The sequence below is a fragment of the Berghia stephanieae genome, chromosome 13 (genome assembly GCF_034508935.2).
Source record: "Berghia stephanieae isolate SIO BIC M18660-M18661 chromosome 13, UCSD_Bste_1.3, whole genome shotgun sequence".
In the NCBI taxonomy this organism is placed as follows: domain Eukaryota; kingdom Metazoa; phylum Mollusca; class Gastropoda; order Nudibranchia; family Aeolidiidae; genus Berghia; species Berghia stephanieae.
This window is the reverse complement of record NC_088372.1, coordinates 17126327-17146626: the sequence shown is the minus strand read 5'-3', so window position 1 is coordinate 17146626 and position 20300 is coordinate 17126327. Positions and strand designations below refer to the sequence as shown.

Genomic DNA, 20300 nt, shown 5'->3' with positions numbered 1-20300 from the left:
ATACACATTAAAATAGAAAATATTGTAAAATATAAATACATACCATACCATAATATTTCAAACAGAATAAATCTGACTTACTTTATTGTCAATTTTTAGTGGGAGTAGAATTTGTTTATTCATTACTTACTGTATTGTGAAGGTTATATCCTTAACCAGCCAATAATCATTGCATGCTGTTAAATAATTCCATAACGGATAAATCATAGGTGTTGCAGACATCAGCTCCTACACTCAAAGAATTGCCACAGTAATTAGATTTAAATTACTAGGGCGATTCAGTGATGCAGGAGCTTCTATGTAAAACGCTGGTGTGGTATAGAGATCAAAGGCGGTCGGTCTACTGAGCGAAGTTGTTTTGTGCCGCTCAATATTTTTCAAACTTAGCAGATACTGCTTTTCGTCTCAATGTTTTCATATGCTGCTTTTCGTTAACATTCGCGCATCTCTCCTGCCTTAACTGTACATACTGTACGAATGTTGTGCGTCATCACAGACGCTCTCTTATTCTTGTTGCCTCACGCGATGTGAGATGACGTGGACAATGAGCTGAGGGTGGGGTATGGGGGCTACCATGAGCCAAAAAGTATTTTATATATAAGACTGTTTTCTTCTGCTTTAAAACCACGGTTATCCACTTCCCACCACAAACAACCGATCTTGACTGCAAAATAACTAGGTCAGGCCGGCAAATTTAGTTTTGCACACCTTGGAGTCTGACTTGGGAGAAATCAAAACCATATCAGTTTTATCATTGGAAGAACAGTCAAACGATACGGATGAAGAAAATTACAATAAATATAGATCTTATGCTATTCGTTTAGCTCAAATGGATTTTAATCATCAATACGAATATTACACAAATCATTCACCGAGTAGAGCACCATGATGCTATAAATAAGAATCCCAGTCCATTACCCGACACACACACATACAGCAGTTCAAATTATAGTTATGTTATTGTCTTTGGAGTAGATACGTAGTGCATTGAGGTTGGATTTTCTATTCCTTCTAATAATGACTGTTATCACAGTTGATATTCGAAGGAAGAAATTCTAAATGGCAGTCTAATTGCTGTTGTCATGTTGTTCTTTAAAAAAAAAAGATATTCACAAATCTCATTGAACCGACGTGTATCGTAATCCATACCGAATCAACTATGAAAGAATCCATGGACTTCAATGATCGAGTGATCTACACTTTTTTTCTCTAAAGTAAATCGACAAATGTACCTCTTTTACATAATATAGTATCCCCATCGCTAATGCCAGTTACGTGAGTACATCTCTTTAAAATTCAAACCAAACATGCCCCCCCCCTCCCCCCTTTTTTACACACAATATACACACATTCTAAAAGAAATACCCCACTAGAACAATGATATTGCGCAATATCCACGGAGTGAGCTCAAGACACTTAAATTTAATCTCAACTTTAAAGACCACACTACTACAGCGATTTTAAATTATTGTAGTGTTTTCACCTGGACCGTAAGTAGACGCACCCTATCAAATGACAAGAATTGCTAACTTTTGTTATTACAAACAAAAATATTTATTTCACCCTCTGTCATTTATATGTATGCATTCAAATAAATAAATTGCAATTACATGAATTTCATTTACAAATATGCTATCTCTAATGCAGTATAGTAATATTTTTTAAAAAAATGTATTTGCATATAACATAATGCTCTCATTCTTTACTTATCTTTCCCCATTCCACTAAACTACCTGTATCCCATTAATTAATGATTATTAATTATTATTATTATTATTATTATTATTATTATTATTATTATTATTATTATTATTATTATTATTATTATTATTATTATATTATTATTATTATTATTATTATTGTTATTATTATTATTATTATTATTATTATTATTATTATTATTATTATTATTATTATTATTATTATTATTATTATTATTATTATTATTATTATTTATTATCATTATTATTATTATTATTATTATTATTATTATTATTATTATTATTATTATTATTATTGTTATTATTATTATTATTATTATTATTATTATTATTATTATTATTATTATTATTATTATTATTATTATTATTATTATTATTATTATTAAAAGAGGTCACTGGTGATGTCTAGGGGTTGTTAATTGAAATCCTTATGTCATCACTGCTCATACAAAAACAAGTCTTTGCAACTTTCACAAAGTTTTGGTCCGATATATTCACATATCTGGATCTGGATCAGGAGATGGTTTTCGTGATGGTTACTAATAATCATAGGGGCAACCAAAAAGTGACCAAGAAACCCACCCATCAATTAAACAGGCAAAAGCAACCCATAACCAGACGTATGAATATCCGTCACCAGCCGCAGCCAACATCAATGAAACAGATAAGGAACAAATAAAAATAAATTGAGCAACAGCTCGAAAGAGAATGAAACATTAACGGTACCCATAGCCGAACTTTAATTAATTGAAAGTCTGCTATTATAGTTTAGTTTAATTATGGGTTAACGTTTTCTTTAATCATACAAAAGTATTTCTGCTTTATCTTATGAACCTGATCTATCTGTATATAACGTGCCATATACACCTCTACCATTGCCTATTTCTTTAATTTTAACCTTTATCTGTCGAGTTGTCAGGAAAGTTAACCCAAATACAACAGAGTGAAAGAGGCACCAGACGACTTCTGTATTAGGGGAAAACTATTTTTCAATATATTTGACTCGACATACTTACCACTTCTACATAGACGCGACACTCCACTAAAGGAGCACAGTTTCACCTAACTCCCGAGCATGCCCGGTTGTTTTCAGGTATAAATTAGTTGAAAAAATGAAGAGAAAGAATAATAATAATAATGAAATGTATTTATATCCTCTATACAATAAAGCTCTAGGCGTAAAACAATAACTTCAATCCATTCAAATCTCTCTCTCTCTCTCTCTCTCTCTCTCTCTCTCTCTCTCTCTCTCTCTCTCTCTCTCTTTGTCTCTCACTAACTATCTATATATCTACCTATCTTACTCTCAGTCTCTCTCTCTCTCTCACAGACAGTCTTTCCGTCTCTCTCTCTCTCTCTCTCTCTCTCTCTCTCTCTCTCTCTCTCTCTCTCTCTCTCTCTCTCTTTCTTTCTCTCTCTATCTCTCTCTCTCTCTCTCTCTCTCTCTCTCTCTCTCGCTATATATCTATATCTTTCTCATAAACACACACACACAAACCTTCCACAATCCAACTATTTAACATATTAAAAAAAGAAATAAATAAATAAGTTTTTAAGTCTTTTCTGAAAGCGAATTCAGTAGGGACGTCACGAAGAGATAAGGGGAGATTGCTCCAGACAGTCGGTGCAAATTGACGAAAGGATCTGTCAGAGAGTTTATTTTTTACCCTTTTCTAGCACTTTAAGCAGACGATGATCATCTGATCTCAATGCACAGGGCCGAACGTACTGTTCGACCATATGATCGAGATTAGCAGGGGCGCATCCGTGAAAATATTTAAAACACATGACTCCAACCTTAAAGAGCACTCTGGCCCTAATGTGAAGCCAGTGTAACGTCAAAATCATTGGAGTCGTGTGTTCTCTCTTATTTCTTCTTTAAAATATTATAGCAGCTTGATTTTGAAACCGCTGCAGTTTATCAAGCAAGAAACCTGGGGAATTAAACTGGGTGAATTACAATAGTCTAAACGAGTAAAACAAAAGCAGATGACAGATCTGAATCATTATTGAGTTTTGTATACAGCTGAGTGTCATCAGCAAACAATTAAAATCAATGGGGAAGGTGGATAACCTATCAGAAAGGGGAGCAGAATGCATTGTAAAAAGGAGAGGGCCGAGAATAGATCCATGAGGCACTCCACACGGTAATATGGATGGAGTTGATACATGGTTTTCTATAAATACAGACTGAGTTCTTTCAAACAAATATTCCTTTAACCAATCTAAAGCCGTGCCATAAATATAATATTGATCACGTAGTCTGGTCAGAAGTAAATTTCGAATGTGACACTTAATCGAGTAAAACGAGCATCGCAGCACTTTTATTATCCAAACAATTTACAATATCAATAAAAAATAATGTCGTGTCTGTGCTATATGAGGCTTTGTATGCAGATCGAAATATAACATTTAAGGCATCCGTCTCTATATTGGTAGTACAACGTGCAGGACGACATTTTCAATTAATTTTGAAATATAATTCAAATTTGACACAGGTCGAAAAGTCTTTAACTCATTGCAGTCAAGATTTATTTTTCTTCAGGTGTCTGACCAAGGCACGTTTCAACATAATTGGAAAATCGACCTACACAAGACTTTCATTTACGATGGATGCAATAGCTGGAGCAAGATAATTTGCACATGCCTTGGTGAGCCAATTTGGTGTTTTATCTAGCGATCATGATTTATTAGTCATAATTAACAATACATTTTTAACGTCTTCTATTGTTAAAGGTTCATACGCTATTAACATTTTATAACTGTTGTTCATTCTTTTAGTTGGTTTTGTCATCAGGAGAGTTTGTGTCCCCCTGTTGTGTCCCTTCATATCATATTGCTCTTTCAAGTGAGGACATGTGCCTAGTCGGTGTTATTTTGTCCATTTATAAAATCACATGGCTCGTTATTTCTACGCGCGATGTCGTGCTGGGAAATGGATAAGATGGCATTGTGGCGTTGTCTTTGTCTAGTTCATATCGGGTGTTGGAAATTTTCTGTGGTTTATATTCTCAAATATCTCGCTGCATGTTAACCATAGCAAAAAGTCACACATACAAGATGAATAAAAATTGATAGTCATTTATCTCATTTGTTTGTTCAAATAAGCTGACACCTATACGAAAACAATGCACTCATTTATACCTTGATTCTAAACAGTTTGTCAAATTCACACCTATATTTTGTACTCAGTCGGTAATAAATAGTTATATTTATAGTAGCGTTGATGCCTTCCAAAAGAAAGCTGAATTGGTACAGAAAGAAAAACAGGTTGCTGTAACGTCCATCGGGGCTTAGTTCAATTTCAACATCCTCGACTAATACGAAAACTAATTCTGGCATTGAACAAACAAGGAAAATAATATATATTGCACGGATCATTTTAACCAGACGTTTTTCCCTTTCATCGAAACCATGATCAATACTTGTATCCTCTGACGTCTTTGCTTTACCTTTTATCGTTTGATTTTGTTTATCTGACGTTGATGCCGACTTCCTCCATTTACCAGAAGCAACTACACGTAACGCTGTGATCTCGGTGAAACAGAATACCAAGATCACTCTAAGACTTGTGGACAATGTGGAGTTCAAATACTTGATGACAGAGAACACAGAATTGGCATTTGAACTTCTATATATGGACAGAATGGTTTTATTGGTGGATGAATTAGGCAACCATCTTAAATGCTCCACAATAAACATTGGAACTTGTTCAGTGAGGACAATAAATATTGGTATCATCATAACAATTATTGCACTTCTTTTAGCTGTGAACATTCGTCTTACTTTAAATGGAAAAACAACACACATGCATCTTTCAAATGTGATATAAACAGTGAGCCAGCCCGATATTTGTACGAACGTAAGGTGGGGACGAACTGCAGTGACAGATAAAACACTTACGATGTCAAATGGCAAATCTAAGTTTGGCATGTACGTAAAGAGAAAACAAACAGATGTCCATAGCAAGAAAACAAGACCCAGTAAATCGGAAATTGACAATGATAGGAGGCTGGCAGTGCTGCTGTCCTTAAGCACACCTTGTCGGATGAAGACGATAATGTTGAGGATGTTGGCGATGATACCTAAAATGCTGATAATGCCACACAGTCCAATATATAATACGATTTGACTATAGTACAGTAAAGTGTCACTGATTATCCTGCTATCAGCAATTGTCGGTTGCCTGGTGGTATTCATTATGTCCTTATGAAATAGTTTTTCATCCATTTTGACTAATAATGGGCTATTTCTGCTACTTTTTCATATTGTAGAAAAAGCTGACAAAGAATGGAAGATATATTTAATTGTTTTATTTAATTCAACTATACTAAAGATGTAATAGGAAACGGTTTATGTAAAATGCAATCGATTTAATATGTTTTTGAGTAGCACTGCTGTACAATTTGTACTAGAACAAAGGAGCAACCCGGAATACAATGAGGTTTTAATTGAATTTGATGTCAGAGTGGGAACTAAACCACAAGCTAAAGAAAGAATGCTTAGTCACCAGATAGTTTGTACATATGTGATAATTTCACGGATTCAAAAGCTTTCCCAACTCAAAAACAAAAATAAATTAACTCACTTATAATCTACATAAACGGCAAAACAACTTTCGATTGGAGAATATTGTTTATAAGTAAACAAAAAAATGTTTTTTTTTTTAAACTAAGAAACACTAGTGCTTCATGGTAACTAAAAAAACTTGCAAAATAGTGTGCGCAAAGAATGACAAAAAAGTAATATCTATAAGTCCTGGGCTCGTTCTAATGAACGCGGACTAGTGCTTAGTCCCGGACTATCTCTGACTTTAGTAAATGACTAGAAAAATTCGGATTTAATGTGAGATGACTAAGCTAGTCCCAGACTAAAATCACGTCACCTTCGGACTAAGTTTGGCCAAGATTTAGTCACTTGCTCGAGTCGGACTTGATCGTTTAGTCTCTGACTAGTAACTAAGAAACGGAGTCAACAAAGATGGCGGCCAATGTTAGACGACTCGGTTCGCGAGAAAAAAATACATAGAAAAAGAATTATAACGACAAAAGTAATCTGTTGATATTTGTCAATGCTAATGGAAACGGTTTAAAGGTCATAGATCGTCGAAAGCACACATTTTTTGTCCGGGAAACTAATAAATCTGATGAAGTTGAGTGACTCAGTGAGTCTGAGTCTGAGATTTCAGCTTCGCTTGGTTCGTCGAAGTTTAAGTTTAGATTTAGATATTTAGAGAATAACAAACAAACAACTAGCTTATTTTTTAATATGAAAATTGTGTTGTTTAGCTAAAACATCCCCTACCCCCTTTTATTTTCTTTATTTTTGTGCCGAGCAAAGCAATGCGAAGTTACTCTCGATCACATGACGTGATTCGTATGACTATGACACTGTCATTGACAGTACTGTCAAAACAACTGTCAACACATGAAAATGGCGGCAGCTGTGCTGTTTCAAATTCGTCAGAGACGACTGATTCAACGGGAGAGGGTGTTTCGGGCCAGACTCAATCCCATCGATTCGTTTAATGACGATGAAGTATACGAACATTTCCGTTTTCATCGTGAACACATTTATATAATTTGTGATCTTGTAAAAGATGACCTTGATCGTCTTCTCTGGAGGAAAGGTTAGTATTTGTATTCATTTTAATTCTAATCTCCTACTATCTAGACTAATCTTTAAAGAGAAGTTTTCTTACATTCTCATGCATCCAACCCAAAATCGGTGCAAAGACTTCTTCTCCTTCATCTTTACACCTCCTCGTTCTTCTTCATCAACATCATCATATTCATCTTCTTCTCCCACTTCTTCCTCCTCCTCTTCTTCTTCTCAACTGAACTAGTCAAACTAAGTGTTAGTGTTGGTAGATCTGTCTAATCATCACACACAAACCACTATGACAGTTACTGGTATGACATGGAATGGAAATTTTTTCACCGCTCTCTGGCACTATTGAATTTTGCATTCCCTTAACCAATTTTCGAGCTCTTGTTGGAGATTATTTTCACTGTAATTGTAATATTTTGAAAGGGAACATTTTTCATTAGCAAAACCAGTTTAGAATTGAAGAAAAAAAAAAGATTGTACAGTTGGACTGACAAATTGCTGAGGAGAATCGTGCTCGGCCCATAGTTGAGTCCTTGGAAAAGACTCTTTTCTCACATTCTCTCATCATACTCAGGTGTAAAATGAGTACCTGGCCGTTAACAGTGTTGTCTTTGTCCGAAAAATTGTAATATCGCCTGACAGGCGTCATGTCCCGTCTTACATGTTAAATGTTGCTGTTGTAAAGCGCTTTGAACACATTAAGTGGATATTGCGCTATATAAAGCTCAATTTAATTTGATATGAATCAATTAAAAATCCTCTCTTGCGGTTATACAAAAGCTGTCAAAAAATCGTAATATGTTGTTTCAAAACTTGTGTCGTCTTTTTAAAATTTCACTTCAAATACACATTTCAAAGATGTTGTCGACGGTCAATTTTTAAATAAAATATTTCACTGGATAGACTTTAAAAAGTGAAAGTAATACATTCGAGTACAGTTTCCTTGAACTTGAACTCATTCGAATATCCCAAATTTTTTCCTTATTATTTTTAGTTGTCATTCCATTCCTTACTTGAACTAATTTCACCTTGCCAATGTAAAAAAGGATTTGATTAATTCAAGGTTTTATTTTAATGCACCCTGTTATTTCGACCACCGAAGATTTACTGTTACATTGACAGTTACGTTTGTGTACAATATGATACACATGCATACACACAGGCACTCACACACTCCATTGTCATTTCGCATAATTGACACCTCTCATAGTTATTCTTATCACTTCGCCATTCATTCTAATTTCAATGCCACATGCCATGATTTGCTACTAGTTGGCTACGTCATTAAATGAATGATGTGATACAGGAACCGTCTCCCAATAAAGTAAATAATAATTATAAATTTCCCTTTAATAGTCCTCATGCGGAAATTTGTCTTAGGGTTTATTCAATGGGAATACTGGAATAACTCCAGTTTCAACCGCAGCACAGCGCTGCAAATTGAGCTAGGGAGAGGTGGCTTGTTGATGGCCACATGCCATGGTATATATTCGAACTAGGTATCTTTTGGGTACGAAGCAAAGACCATACTGGTGAGGCACAAGCGTCAAGTACAAAGACATTTTAAAAAAATAATTAAAATTTAGCCTTATTTAGCGCAATATCCACTAAATGTGCTCAAGCGCTTTACAAGGGGACCCTGGTCAACAGCAACATTTAACATGTAGGACGAGACATGCGCCTGTTAGGCGATATTACAATTTTTCGGACAAAGGCAAGGCTGCTAACGGCCAGGTACTCATTTTACACATGAGTACAGTGAGAGAATGTGAGTAAAGAGCCTTTTCCAAGGACTCAACTATGTGCCGAGCGCGAGGTTCGAACCCAGGACCTTCCGATCCAAAAGCGAGTGTCATACCAATAGACCACATCCGCACAAAGACATCGTGCTGAAAGTAATCGCATCAAATAGTTCTTCCTTCACTCCTTCAGAGCTGCAAGGCTGGTGTAGCGGGGGTAATTGCTTGCTATCCCTAGGATAGGACACAGGTTTATTGTAAGGAACTTTCCACCAGATCTAAAATATACAGATTCCCCATCATTCCTGGGTGGTCAGTGGGGTCAAATAAGAATCTCTACTTTGCCCTTAGCATGTAAAGCAAATACCCTAATAATTGAGCTAGAGGGACCAACTTCACATCAAAGACCCGTTTAAATATCTTTAAATATTGGAAATGAAAAAAAAAATTTAATGAATAGCAGTCCTTCAGAGGCATGAAGCCCAAGGAGCCAGGGTTTTTCCCGAATTCTATGGCATGAAACGGACAATAACAATTGCTTGCTACCCTTTGAATAGGAAGGTAGTCTATTAAACAGTACTTTCATGAGATCTGACAGACTTAGCTACCCAATCACAACCCCTCCGACTATCGCTATCTCCCCCCTCCCCTTTCTACCACCTACATTACATCAGAAAAAGGGGCAAGTTGGAACAATGCAATGGTTTATTCCTCTGTTCCCCTCTGCTCTGCCTCCATCCATTCTAATCCCCCACTCTCAGCCACTACCACTACTAAATGCTCTTCAAAACCTAGTAATAGTAAAGCACCGTCCCAATGATAATAAAAGACACCATCAGGCTTCACATAAAAGCTCATTACCCAATCAGTTTTCATCAGGCACAGTTACTCAATCTGTCAGTTGTCACACGTCATTCGCTTTATTAGGCATAGGTCTATCAACATATTGATCAGTCAGTCACTTGCCTCCCACTCGCCTTTTGTTGAGTCGTCATGATATGGTACACAAAGTACATGGTTGTTAAAACGTCACCCAATAACTACTACTCCCCCACCCTCATCCCATCTCCATTCCCTGACGCCTGGGTTATTCCATTCTTCCCTTGGAATAACCCTGAGACAAATTTCTCCTATGGGATGAATAAAGGGAATTTTATTATTTTATAGTAGGAAATTGTGCGCGAGCTGTACTGTACGTAAGTTGACTACACTTCCTGATTTAGATTTTATTGCAGGTTTTAGTATATGCATAATTTTACTTCTCCCATTTTTAGGTCGTCTCTGATGCAATTTTATAAGTTACAAACGTGGTTCCTAAGTGGCCTGGTTCAGTGCATGAAGCAAATTTGGGCTATTCTTTGCATTTGAGAATCCACATCGCAGGGCTTTGGATGGTGTGATCCTTGGAGACAGTCGTTATATGTTAAGAAATTGGCTAATGACCCCAATACCAAACCCCCCAAAATAGAGGAGAAGAGGCATTTAACACCGCCCATCGTATCACAAAATGCACAATTGAAAGGTAAGTTTTACCAGTCATATAATCCCACCCTCCAGGAAACAATAACATTTTGATAATTTTTGAAGTTTAATATTTTAGGTTTATTTTTATATCCACTTTAACAATACAATTTGCAAATGATCAATGAAAATAAAAGAAAATTAACCAAAAAAAATAGTTGTAATCATACTGTCATTGTCATGCTATTATAAACATTAAATTTTTTTTGAAGAACTCAGATTAACCATAATAGTTCTTTCCCTTCTAATTCTAATTAAATGACTGAGAAAAAAAAGAGAGGGAGAGAGAGAGAGAGAGAGAGATAGAGAGAGAGAGAGAGAGAGAGAGAGAGAGAGAGAGAGAGGAGAGAGAGAGAGAGAGAGAGAGAGAGAGAGAGAGAGAGAGAGAGAGAGAGAGAGAGAGAGAGAGAGAGGTTCATTTAATTTTAATTGGTATTAAGTGTACATGTACAAGCAATTATTGTCATTTCAACAGAGTAATTGGAGTGGTTAAAAGAAGATGGAATTGTCTCCATGACGAGCTCAGAATGACGCCTAACAGAGCCTGAAAGGTTATTTATGTGTGTTTTAGGCTCCACAACTTTGCTGTTGATGCTGGCCTACCCATGGAAGAAAACAACCGCAATGATGATGATGACAGCAATCATAACTTTTCTCCTATTGGGACTCAGGAAGGAGCATCTGAACAGAACGTCTTGCTGCTGGCAAGGCAGCCAGGCTGACTTTGATTAATAGAGCTTTTAGAAATATCGTTGAACCTCTCTAATCAGGAAATAAATATAATCATTAATGTAGTACAACACTCTACAAGTATACCGTGTGCAGTATTCTTGTTGTGCTGAGCTACATAAATGTCACAGTTTTAATTATTGTTCAAGCATATGGAAACACTTAAGCAACATGAAATGCTGGCCATTTAATTAAGATGATTTTAGAACTACATCCCACTTTTTAAACAAATCCTTATAAACTGTTCGTCAGTGCTTAAAAGTGTTAATATAAATATATTTGAGAAGACGATGGACTCAGCAACAGTATGCATTTTTGTTTTATTTCCTTGTAAATCATCTTTTTGTTTGAGTATTTTTCTCTAAGGGGGAACCAGTATTTTTTTTTAAACATATATAATATGTGATAAGTAAGCATTTGAGTGTGCTCCTCTTAGTGGGGACCTGTGCTTGTGCCTGGACGACACTTTTAGGTGACTTTAAACTAAGTACACCGATGGCATGCTCTTGGAATCTACATCCATTCCATATAAGAACCATTTCCTTTTTGTTTTACTTATTAGTGCTTTGAATTGTTAATCTAGAATTGCTTGACTATCCATTTGCATCCTTTTTACTGGTGCTGAAATGACCTAAATATGTCGCAAGCAATTAAAAAACAGAAGAGGATTTATAATTCTAGAACATTTTGCTATCCCATTTTCTTCCTTTTTACTGGCACTGATATGACCTTAACGTGTTGCAAGCGCCGTAAAACTATTAAAAACAAACAAATAAAGAATGTTGATTAAACAAAATCACACAACCACACTTATGTTATACTTCGTGGTCCCACTGTCACTTCAATGTCCCCCATTTTGACCAACTTGTTAGCCGTGATAGTCCTTTTAGTACTGTTGTCAAGTTAAATACACTGTTAGTGGCTATGTGGTCTTGTGGTATGACACTCGCTTTCGGATCGGAAGGTCCTGGCCCTGAGCCTCGCTCGGCGCATAGTTGAGTCCTTGGAAAAGACTCTTTACTCATATTCTTTCAAAGTACTCAGGTGTAAAATGAGTACCTACCTGGCCGTTAACAGTGTTGTCTCTGTCCGAAAAATTGTAATATCGCCTAACAGACGTCATGTCCCGTTCTAAATGTTGCTGTTGGTCAGGGACCCCTTGTAAAGCGCTTTGAGCACGTTTAGTGTTTATTGCTATATATAAAAGCTCATTAAAAAATTTTTTTCTTTAGTCTTTCGGGTAAAATTCTATTAATAATTTAATGACTTTGTAGCAAAAGAATTTTGCCTACTAATTATGGTGTAATCTCCAAGATTACAGTCAGATATGTCAATAATATTTCTGGCTGGACTGGGATTCGGAACCAAACTCTCAGGGCCCATTACTGTAAAGAGAATTGTTGATAAATTTGAATTAAATGAAGTATAGAATTCACAAGTTGCACTTCAAGTCCAGATTACCCATTACAAACTTAATGAGGAGGAACACAGTGGTGTTTTTTTTAAAAGGTGAACGGTTATAAAATTAGAATGATTTTAATTTTATTTATATCAATTTTAATATGATACGATGTCAACTGATTTCTAATGTAAAATTTGCATCATATAATTACAGGTCTCTGGCTCTTTTTTTTTTTAACCATGAAATGCACCCAAGTGTAATCTTATCTTCTGATCTTGAGACCCATGAATCCCAGAAATAACAAATCTGCTGGGAATTGAACCCATGACACTTTGATTCATATGCAAGCATGATAACTCGCTGTGCCATTAGCTTGCCTTAATGAAACAAAATAAATCTTTACAGGACCCAATTCCAAAGTGGAATTTCAATACAATGTTGCGTGATGCCACTTTGACGATTTGTGATAAAAAATACATTGCAATCCCTTATGACACAAAAGCTCTTGCTCCATCACTTATTTCAAATTTGAAATATTCATATAATTTTGTCAGCTACTTCAGGATTGATGGTGTAAAGTAAATTTCAAGATTTTAACTACCATTGAATTATTAAATGTGAATAATCTTGTTTTGATACTCGACTTCAGTCTTCATTTATTGTTTTAATGTTTTTAAAATTGATAAAAAATCAAGAGGAAACGTGTCTCACAGGCAGTTGTTAGATATGCCATAGAGGTGATATACTTTTGAGACTTAACTACCAAAAGAGGATAGTTATATTAGAGAAAAATATTGTTCAATGAATCTGTGCATAGGCAATTGTAAGGATGAGTCAATATTAGACGACCACAAAAGATGCATGCAAACATAGTACACATTACTTGTTTAAAATATTGTAAGGTACTATCTTTATTCATGTCAGGCAGCCCCAGAGACCAGCGATCACATCGTCCTCCACTGTCCAGTCACTAAACTTGAAGGTGGCTACGAAACCGTCCTTAGGGCGGAGGAAGACTTTAGAAGCTGGGTTGACGAAATAAATTTGTAGGTGTAGCCATATGCTACTACTACTACTTTATTCATGGAATGCCTAGATGACAGCCTTTTACATTTGTATACAGAACAATGTATGGAACTATTATAATTGCAGAAATTTACCTTGAATACCATCAACAATGGTACTACACTCGCCAATAATGACGAGTACCGGTACTTGTTCAGTAAAGTTTGAAGAGGGTCCTGGTTTCCCCCTCCAGTCTGCTTTACAGAATCAACATGACTTTGGACTATTCTTTTCGTGTCCTTGAATTTGTTTTTAGCTCCATCACCGAACGGTTTTTGAGAATTCCACATTGATTCTCATTCTGATCTTTTCCCAGACCTGAAAATGAAAAAGGAGAAAAAAATATGTAAATCAACGATTATGTAATGAGATTGTTGAGGACATTCATTTTGCACTGGAATCAGTTCTATTGATTGCTTTTTGTTGCCATAAAATCTTTATTTATTATTTTCGTTGTAGCTGTAGCAAACTTTACTTGTATAATTAGTCTGTATCCTTTAATTATTTGCATAAAAAATGTCATGCTTTTGAGTGTAGATTATTATCAGTCATACCTCTTAAATTGGCATTTTATTATTAAATATTTGTAGGGTCTGACTGGAGAGGGTGAAGATTTATTTCTTGCTTATCAAATGTACAAGGATAGGTCGCCCTAAATCTGTATGCTTTTCTATACCTCAAATTCCAACAGCTCTAACTGCAGATTGGTTAAACTAAACTCTCCACTGTTTGAGAAACTCAATTATTTGACATCTTTTGTTAGTTTGATGTAAATACATATGAGGTATTATCAGTTAACCTTGCTTAAAAACCGAAAATAGATACCAAACCCCCTCACCACAAATATGTATGCTCATGCCCCAAACCCGTAAACGGCTTGCCCTAAACCAGAACAGTATTAAATTAGTCTCCTAATTGTTCAAAATTTCATAATTTTTTTAATATGATAATGTTGTGGTAGAATTTTATTTACTATTAGTTTTTAAAAATATTTTCTTAAAGACAAAAAAATAATTGAGCATATATAAAGAGCATTATCCTAGCATTTACGTTTGTTGCGGTTATAACTTTTGACGCGTCAGCGATTATCTGTTATTTTTTGCACTGAAAAAAAGAAGAATAAATAAAGACACCGCTTGGGAATTTAAAAAAAAACGAAAAAAAACAACCTTTTAATTTTAGAAAGAAGTTTATTTTCACTTCCACTTCATTTCGAATTTTTCTGGTTGTTGACTTGTTCTAAATATTCAAGTGAGTTGAAAGCTTAAAACTTTTGTCATTTTTTGTGGCAACTGACACAGATGCTAGATTGTATACTGCTAAACATGCTCAAAGCTCTGTAAGGGGCTCAAAGCTAATAGCAACACAGCAATATCACAACTTTTCCCCGACAGAGTCATTACTTTTAATGGCCAATTACTCAATAAGGAGCCTTTTTCAATGACTCGACTTTGAACCACTCAGGGAGGGACTTGAATCTTGGGCCTACTGGTCCAAACTCAAGTGTCATACTACAAGACAACAATGCCCCACTTAGTAGAGGCAAAGAGGAAGGGTGAATTTATTGCCTAACCTCCGCACTACAGTACATCTATTTATATTGTTTATTGATAAATTATGGGTGCCATGTCGGCTATTATGATGCTTTAAAATTTTCATTGAACATGCCAACCTGCTTTTTTTTTTCATTAATTTTCTTTTTTTTTTTTAGAAACCCGAGACCGGGTTGACAAGTAGTAAAAGGGTGGATTAGTGGATCAGAGAGCAGAGCAGGGAGATAGAAAGTAGATAAACACAATCCAAAGTAGTCTAGAGGTATACAAATACAAAGCAACATTGTGAGTGGCAGGGACCTACAGTAGGCACTTGCAAGAATTTTTCAAAATAGTGGCTATGGGTATTAATTTAGCGTAGAAAAATAAAGGGGAGTGAAACATTAACTAGAGTGAAAAAATTATCGCTCTATCTTAACTGGTTAAAAAGTTATGACCGTTTATGTGGTGGAAAATCTATATATAGCATAATTTATTATAGGAAAAAATGTGACGAAAGCACAGCATCCCAATGGATAATCAAGTATAATTCAGAAACAGCTTCAGATACAACTTTGAAATTTTTACATGTGGTAAATCAACATATCTGTAATATATTGCAAACATAAAATGAATTATTTATTGAGAAAGAAAAGTATAGTTTAGAGCGGGGACAGCTGAAATCAAGGAAAAATAGATCACGACATACAAATGAATGACCTATTGGGATATTGGAAAAGTCAATAATAAAATATTTATCCACATGAAGATAGACCAAATACACCACTGAATTGGCGTCATTTAGTTGTTCACTTTGAACTTTTCAAAATGAAAATAGACCTCATAAAAGCAAAGATATGGACTGACAAATGTTTGAGGTGGTGTATTACCTACAGATGCCCAGTGTCAGTGACCGTGCTGTAGCCTATTTTTATTTCATTTCACGATAGACCAAATACTTCACTGAATCGGCGTCATTTAGTTGTTCACTTTGAACTTTTCAAAATGAAAATAGACCTCATAAAAGTAAAGATATGGACTGACAAATGTTTGAGGTGGTGTATTAGTATTAGTCTACAGTCCTACAGATGCCCAGTGTCAGTGACCTTGCTATAGCCTATTTTTAATTCATTTCATTAGTGACAGAGAAAAAATATATGTACTTCTCTTTTTTTTCGCACTGTCACGGAGTGCTGCAATCTCGACATAATTGTATTTTCCAGGAGGGCTGCAGTTTCAGGGTTTGAAAAGTTATAGTTGTTCTCTAGTTGAGCTCCATTTTCGTCAATGAATTTCAAAAGGAAATAGAATCTAAACAAAACGAAAGCGGATGTGGCGCTGATTAAATCTTTTGCGTCAGAAGAACCCAAACAGCAGCACAAAACAACCGATAGAGTCAAGGGCGAGGTCAGGACTAGGCCAGGACTTGCCACGCCCATTTCTAGGCTAAAGCCCAGCTTGTCCGAGACTAAATAATTCTCATTGAATCCGATTTTTTTAGACACTTACTAAGCTTGGGCTAAAGACTAGCTAGTCATTTACTAGACTAGTAAATTACTAAAGTTAGTCTGCATTCATTAGAACGGGCCCTGGAGTGTTATAAAGCATCTCGTTACTAATCAAAAGAAACATTGATTCTTATTTATCAGCTTCGCGTAGATTTTATGTTGTATTTGCTCCATTTTATTATAGAAAGAGAATTTTTTGTAAGACATCCATTCACTTCAAGAAAAGTTACCTCACATGTCAATATTATATAGATAGTTCGAAGTTGATGCCACTCAGGTCTTTGTTATTGATTTTTGCCATTCGCGTTTATGAGTAATTCTCACTAAACTGTATTAATCAGACTATAAACGTTTATGGTTGCACATAGTTTTGTGACATGGCCCGTTGTACTTCCGGATGACAGTATTGTGAGCTTCTTAGCCAAGCGCATTCTATCGATATCTCTCTCTACGAAGGTTGACGACTAAAAAACGGGTTTGGGCTGTTGCATCATTGACAAACAGTCCTGACTGTTGGAGGATTGACGAACTGAGATATTTCATCGTTCTAGTTGAAACTTCCGAGGTTGGCGGGTTGTGTAAACGCCTACCTGAGCACTACGGCCAATTGTCGAGAAAATATTTTGGAATCTTAGTGTTGACTTAGACGGTTAAATCAGCAACACATCTTGTCTCTGAGAAACTCAAACCGCAATAAACGTTTTAACAAATAATTAAACGGATGGTATTAAATTTATTCCTGAAATGGTTTAACACAGCAACTTGTACGAGTTTCGAATCCTCTATCTATCGGTTGCGATTCCTGCGTCTTATACAATAGACGAACTTTTTTATTTATACTCTAGGAGTATGATAAGAACAGGTCTATAAGTGGTTTTCAGTGTTGAGTTAGATGGTCAACTAAATTCAATGTGTATACACTTATTTAATTAGAGGTGTGACTTTTATTCGAAAACAATAAGGGTCGGGTTACGAAAAGGTATGTATTCGTTGGGTGCCGAGAATGCTTACACATGAAATTAAAGGGGCCAGGTTACTCATACCTCATCTGAACCTTGACAGAGGAGATTCGTTCCTTAGGTAATTCATAACGGGGATGATTTGTGAGTACATCTCTATGAAGCGGAAAAAAAAACAACAACAGAGAATAAAATAGAGGGTCATTCAGTCCAAAGAAATTCAAGATCGACCTTCTGCCGGAAAACTGCTACTGAAAATGTTTTGAGATTGTGATCGTATTTTTCATTAGGAGGTCTAAGAGAATGGAATAACAATAAACTTTGATCGTTAGATATGTACATTAAGAAAGCTGAAAAAACGATTGAAGCGAGTTTCACCGCATGAGGATATATTGCAACACAACAATGCACAACCCTACACAAGCGTTAAAATACGATATCACATTAAAACGAGCTATGTTTGTGAAGTCATAGAACAACCCCGCCCCCCCCCCCCACACACACACACACATTTTAGCTTCAAGTGATTTCATTTGCTATTTCAAAGATTTAAGAGAGACGCCTAAAGTGGTCAATTTTTTACAGTGAAGGCGAGGTGGAGACGAAAGAGACTCGATGTTGGTGTCGAAGCATGTCATTTGAATTCTTCCTCAACGGGCTCACCAAGCCGCATTCGTTTTAGAGTATTAGGCGTATAAAATTCACAAAATGAAACCAGAGAAATATCATATAAATACAGGCCCATACATTCTATGTATATCATTTATTATAAATAATTAGAACTATCCTCTTTTTCATTCAACAAACCCCTTGTTACGACTGAAAAAATTCAGATTTTGAGTTCACTGTTATTACCCATAGTAACGAATTACACCACCTATTATGAAAGGGAAATTTCTCTAATGTTTTCGATGACCTATAAAGATAAAAAGACCTATCTCCAAGCTGCTCTACTACTACTACTACTACTACTACTACTACTACTACTACTACTACTACTACTACTACTACTACCACCACCACTACTATTACCACTGCTACTACTACTACTACTACTACTACTACTACTACTACTACTACTACTACTACTACTACTACTACTACCACTACTACTACTACTACTACTACTACTACTACTACTACTACTACTACTACTACTACTAATACTACTACTACTACTACTACTACTACTACTACTACTACTACTACTACTACTACTACTACCACTACTACTATTACTACTACTAAATACTATACTACTACTACTACTACTTACTACTCACTATACTACTACTACTACTACTACTACTAACTACTACTACTACTACTACTACTACTACTACTACACTACTACTACTACTACTACTACTACTACTACTACTACTACTACTACTAACTACTATACTACTACTAAACTACTACTACTACTACTACTACTACTAACTACAACTACTACTACTACTACTACTACTACTACTACTACTACTACTACTACTATATTTCAACTACTACTACTACTACTACTACTACTACTACTACTACTACTACTACTACTACTCTACTGACTACTACTACTACTACTACTACTACTACTACTACTACTACCTACTACTAATACTACTACTACTACTACTACTACTACTACTACTACTACTATATACTACTACACTACTACTACACTACTACTACTACTAAAATGAATTCAAAATCCATAGAGACGTCTGGCTTCATTTGTTATTTTTGTGTGTGTTTTAAAACTTGTTTTTGCTTAAATCATAGAAATCATTCAAATCCATCATTCCTAATTTTTGACGTTTAAAGTATAACCAAGCAAAACGCAGTGCGCGTTTGTTATTGAACGACAAACCAGACAACGACGTAGGAAAAGTGATGCCTTTTTTGTCGTCACACGACTTTAAATCACGTATCAATGTACGCATAATAATTGTCTATAATATATTATATAATTTAACTTGTGTAAATGCATATTTCTTGCCATGTAGCACTTTGTAATCTTACTTGTTATCATTACTGTTTATGATTTGAATCGTCACACTCAATGGTCATATTATTTAACAGAGAATTAAAAAAAACAACAATTTGGATACATATCTTTTTGAATCCATCGCATACGGCATGGTGCTTGAACACTACATTGCCGTTAAAATACGGCAGTTGACATGTTAGCACTTAATGATTTTACAAATTGGAACTAAAACATTACATAATGGTCAAAATGCGTTACTTGTCTTCTTGAGTACCTTATCCTAAAGCCTCTTCAACCTAATGACAAAATTTGCAACATTTATGTTATCATTATATACCATTTTTTATCTTGACATATGCTTAATACTAAGTAATTTGGTGCGTATCAAGAAAATAAATGGTATAAAACATTATTGACAAGCAATATCTATTGGTGAAATGCGTGTCATTTGACAATATATCGATTTAATGACGGTTATTGGGATTATTGATAACATAACATAACATGTGGTATAGGGCAAAATAGGA

At 35.3% G+C, this 20300-nt stretch overlaps 1 protein-coding gene across 1 annotated transcript; it reads right to left on the bottom strand.

Moving 5' to 3' along the window:
- Positions 1-4859: 4859 nt before the first annotated feature.
- LOC144959224 (uncharacterized) lies at positions 4860-5951 on the bottom strand. Its single transcript, XM_078891765.1, has one exon. The coding sequence runs from the start codon at positions 5949-5951 to the stop codon at positions 4860-4862; it is 1092 nt and encodes a 363-aa protein (XP_078747891.1).
- Positions 5952-20300: the final 14349 nt, after the last annotated feature.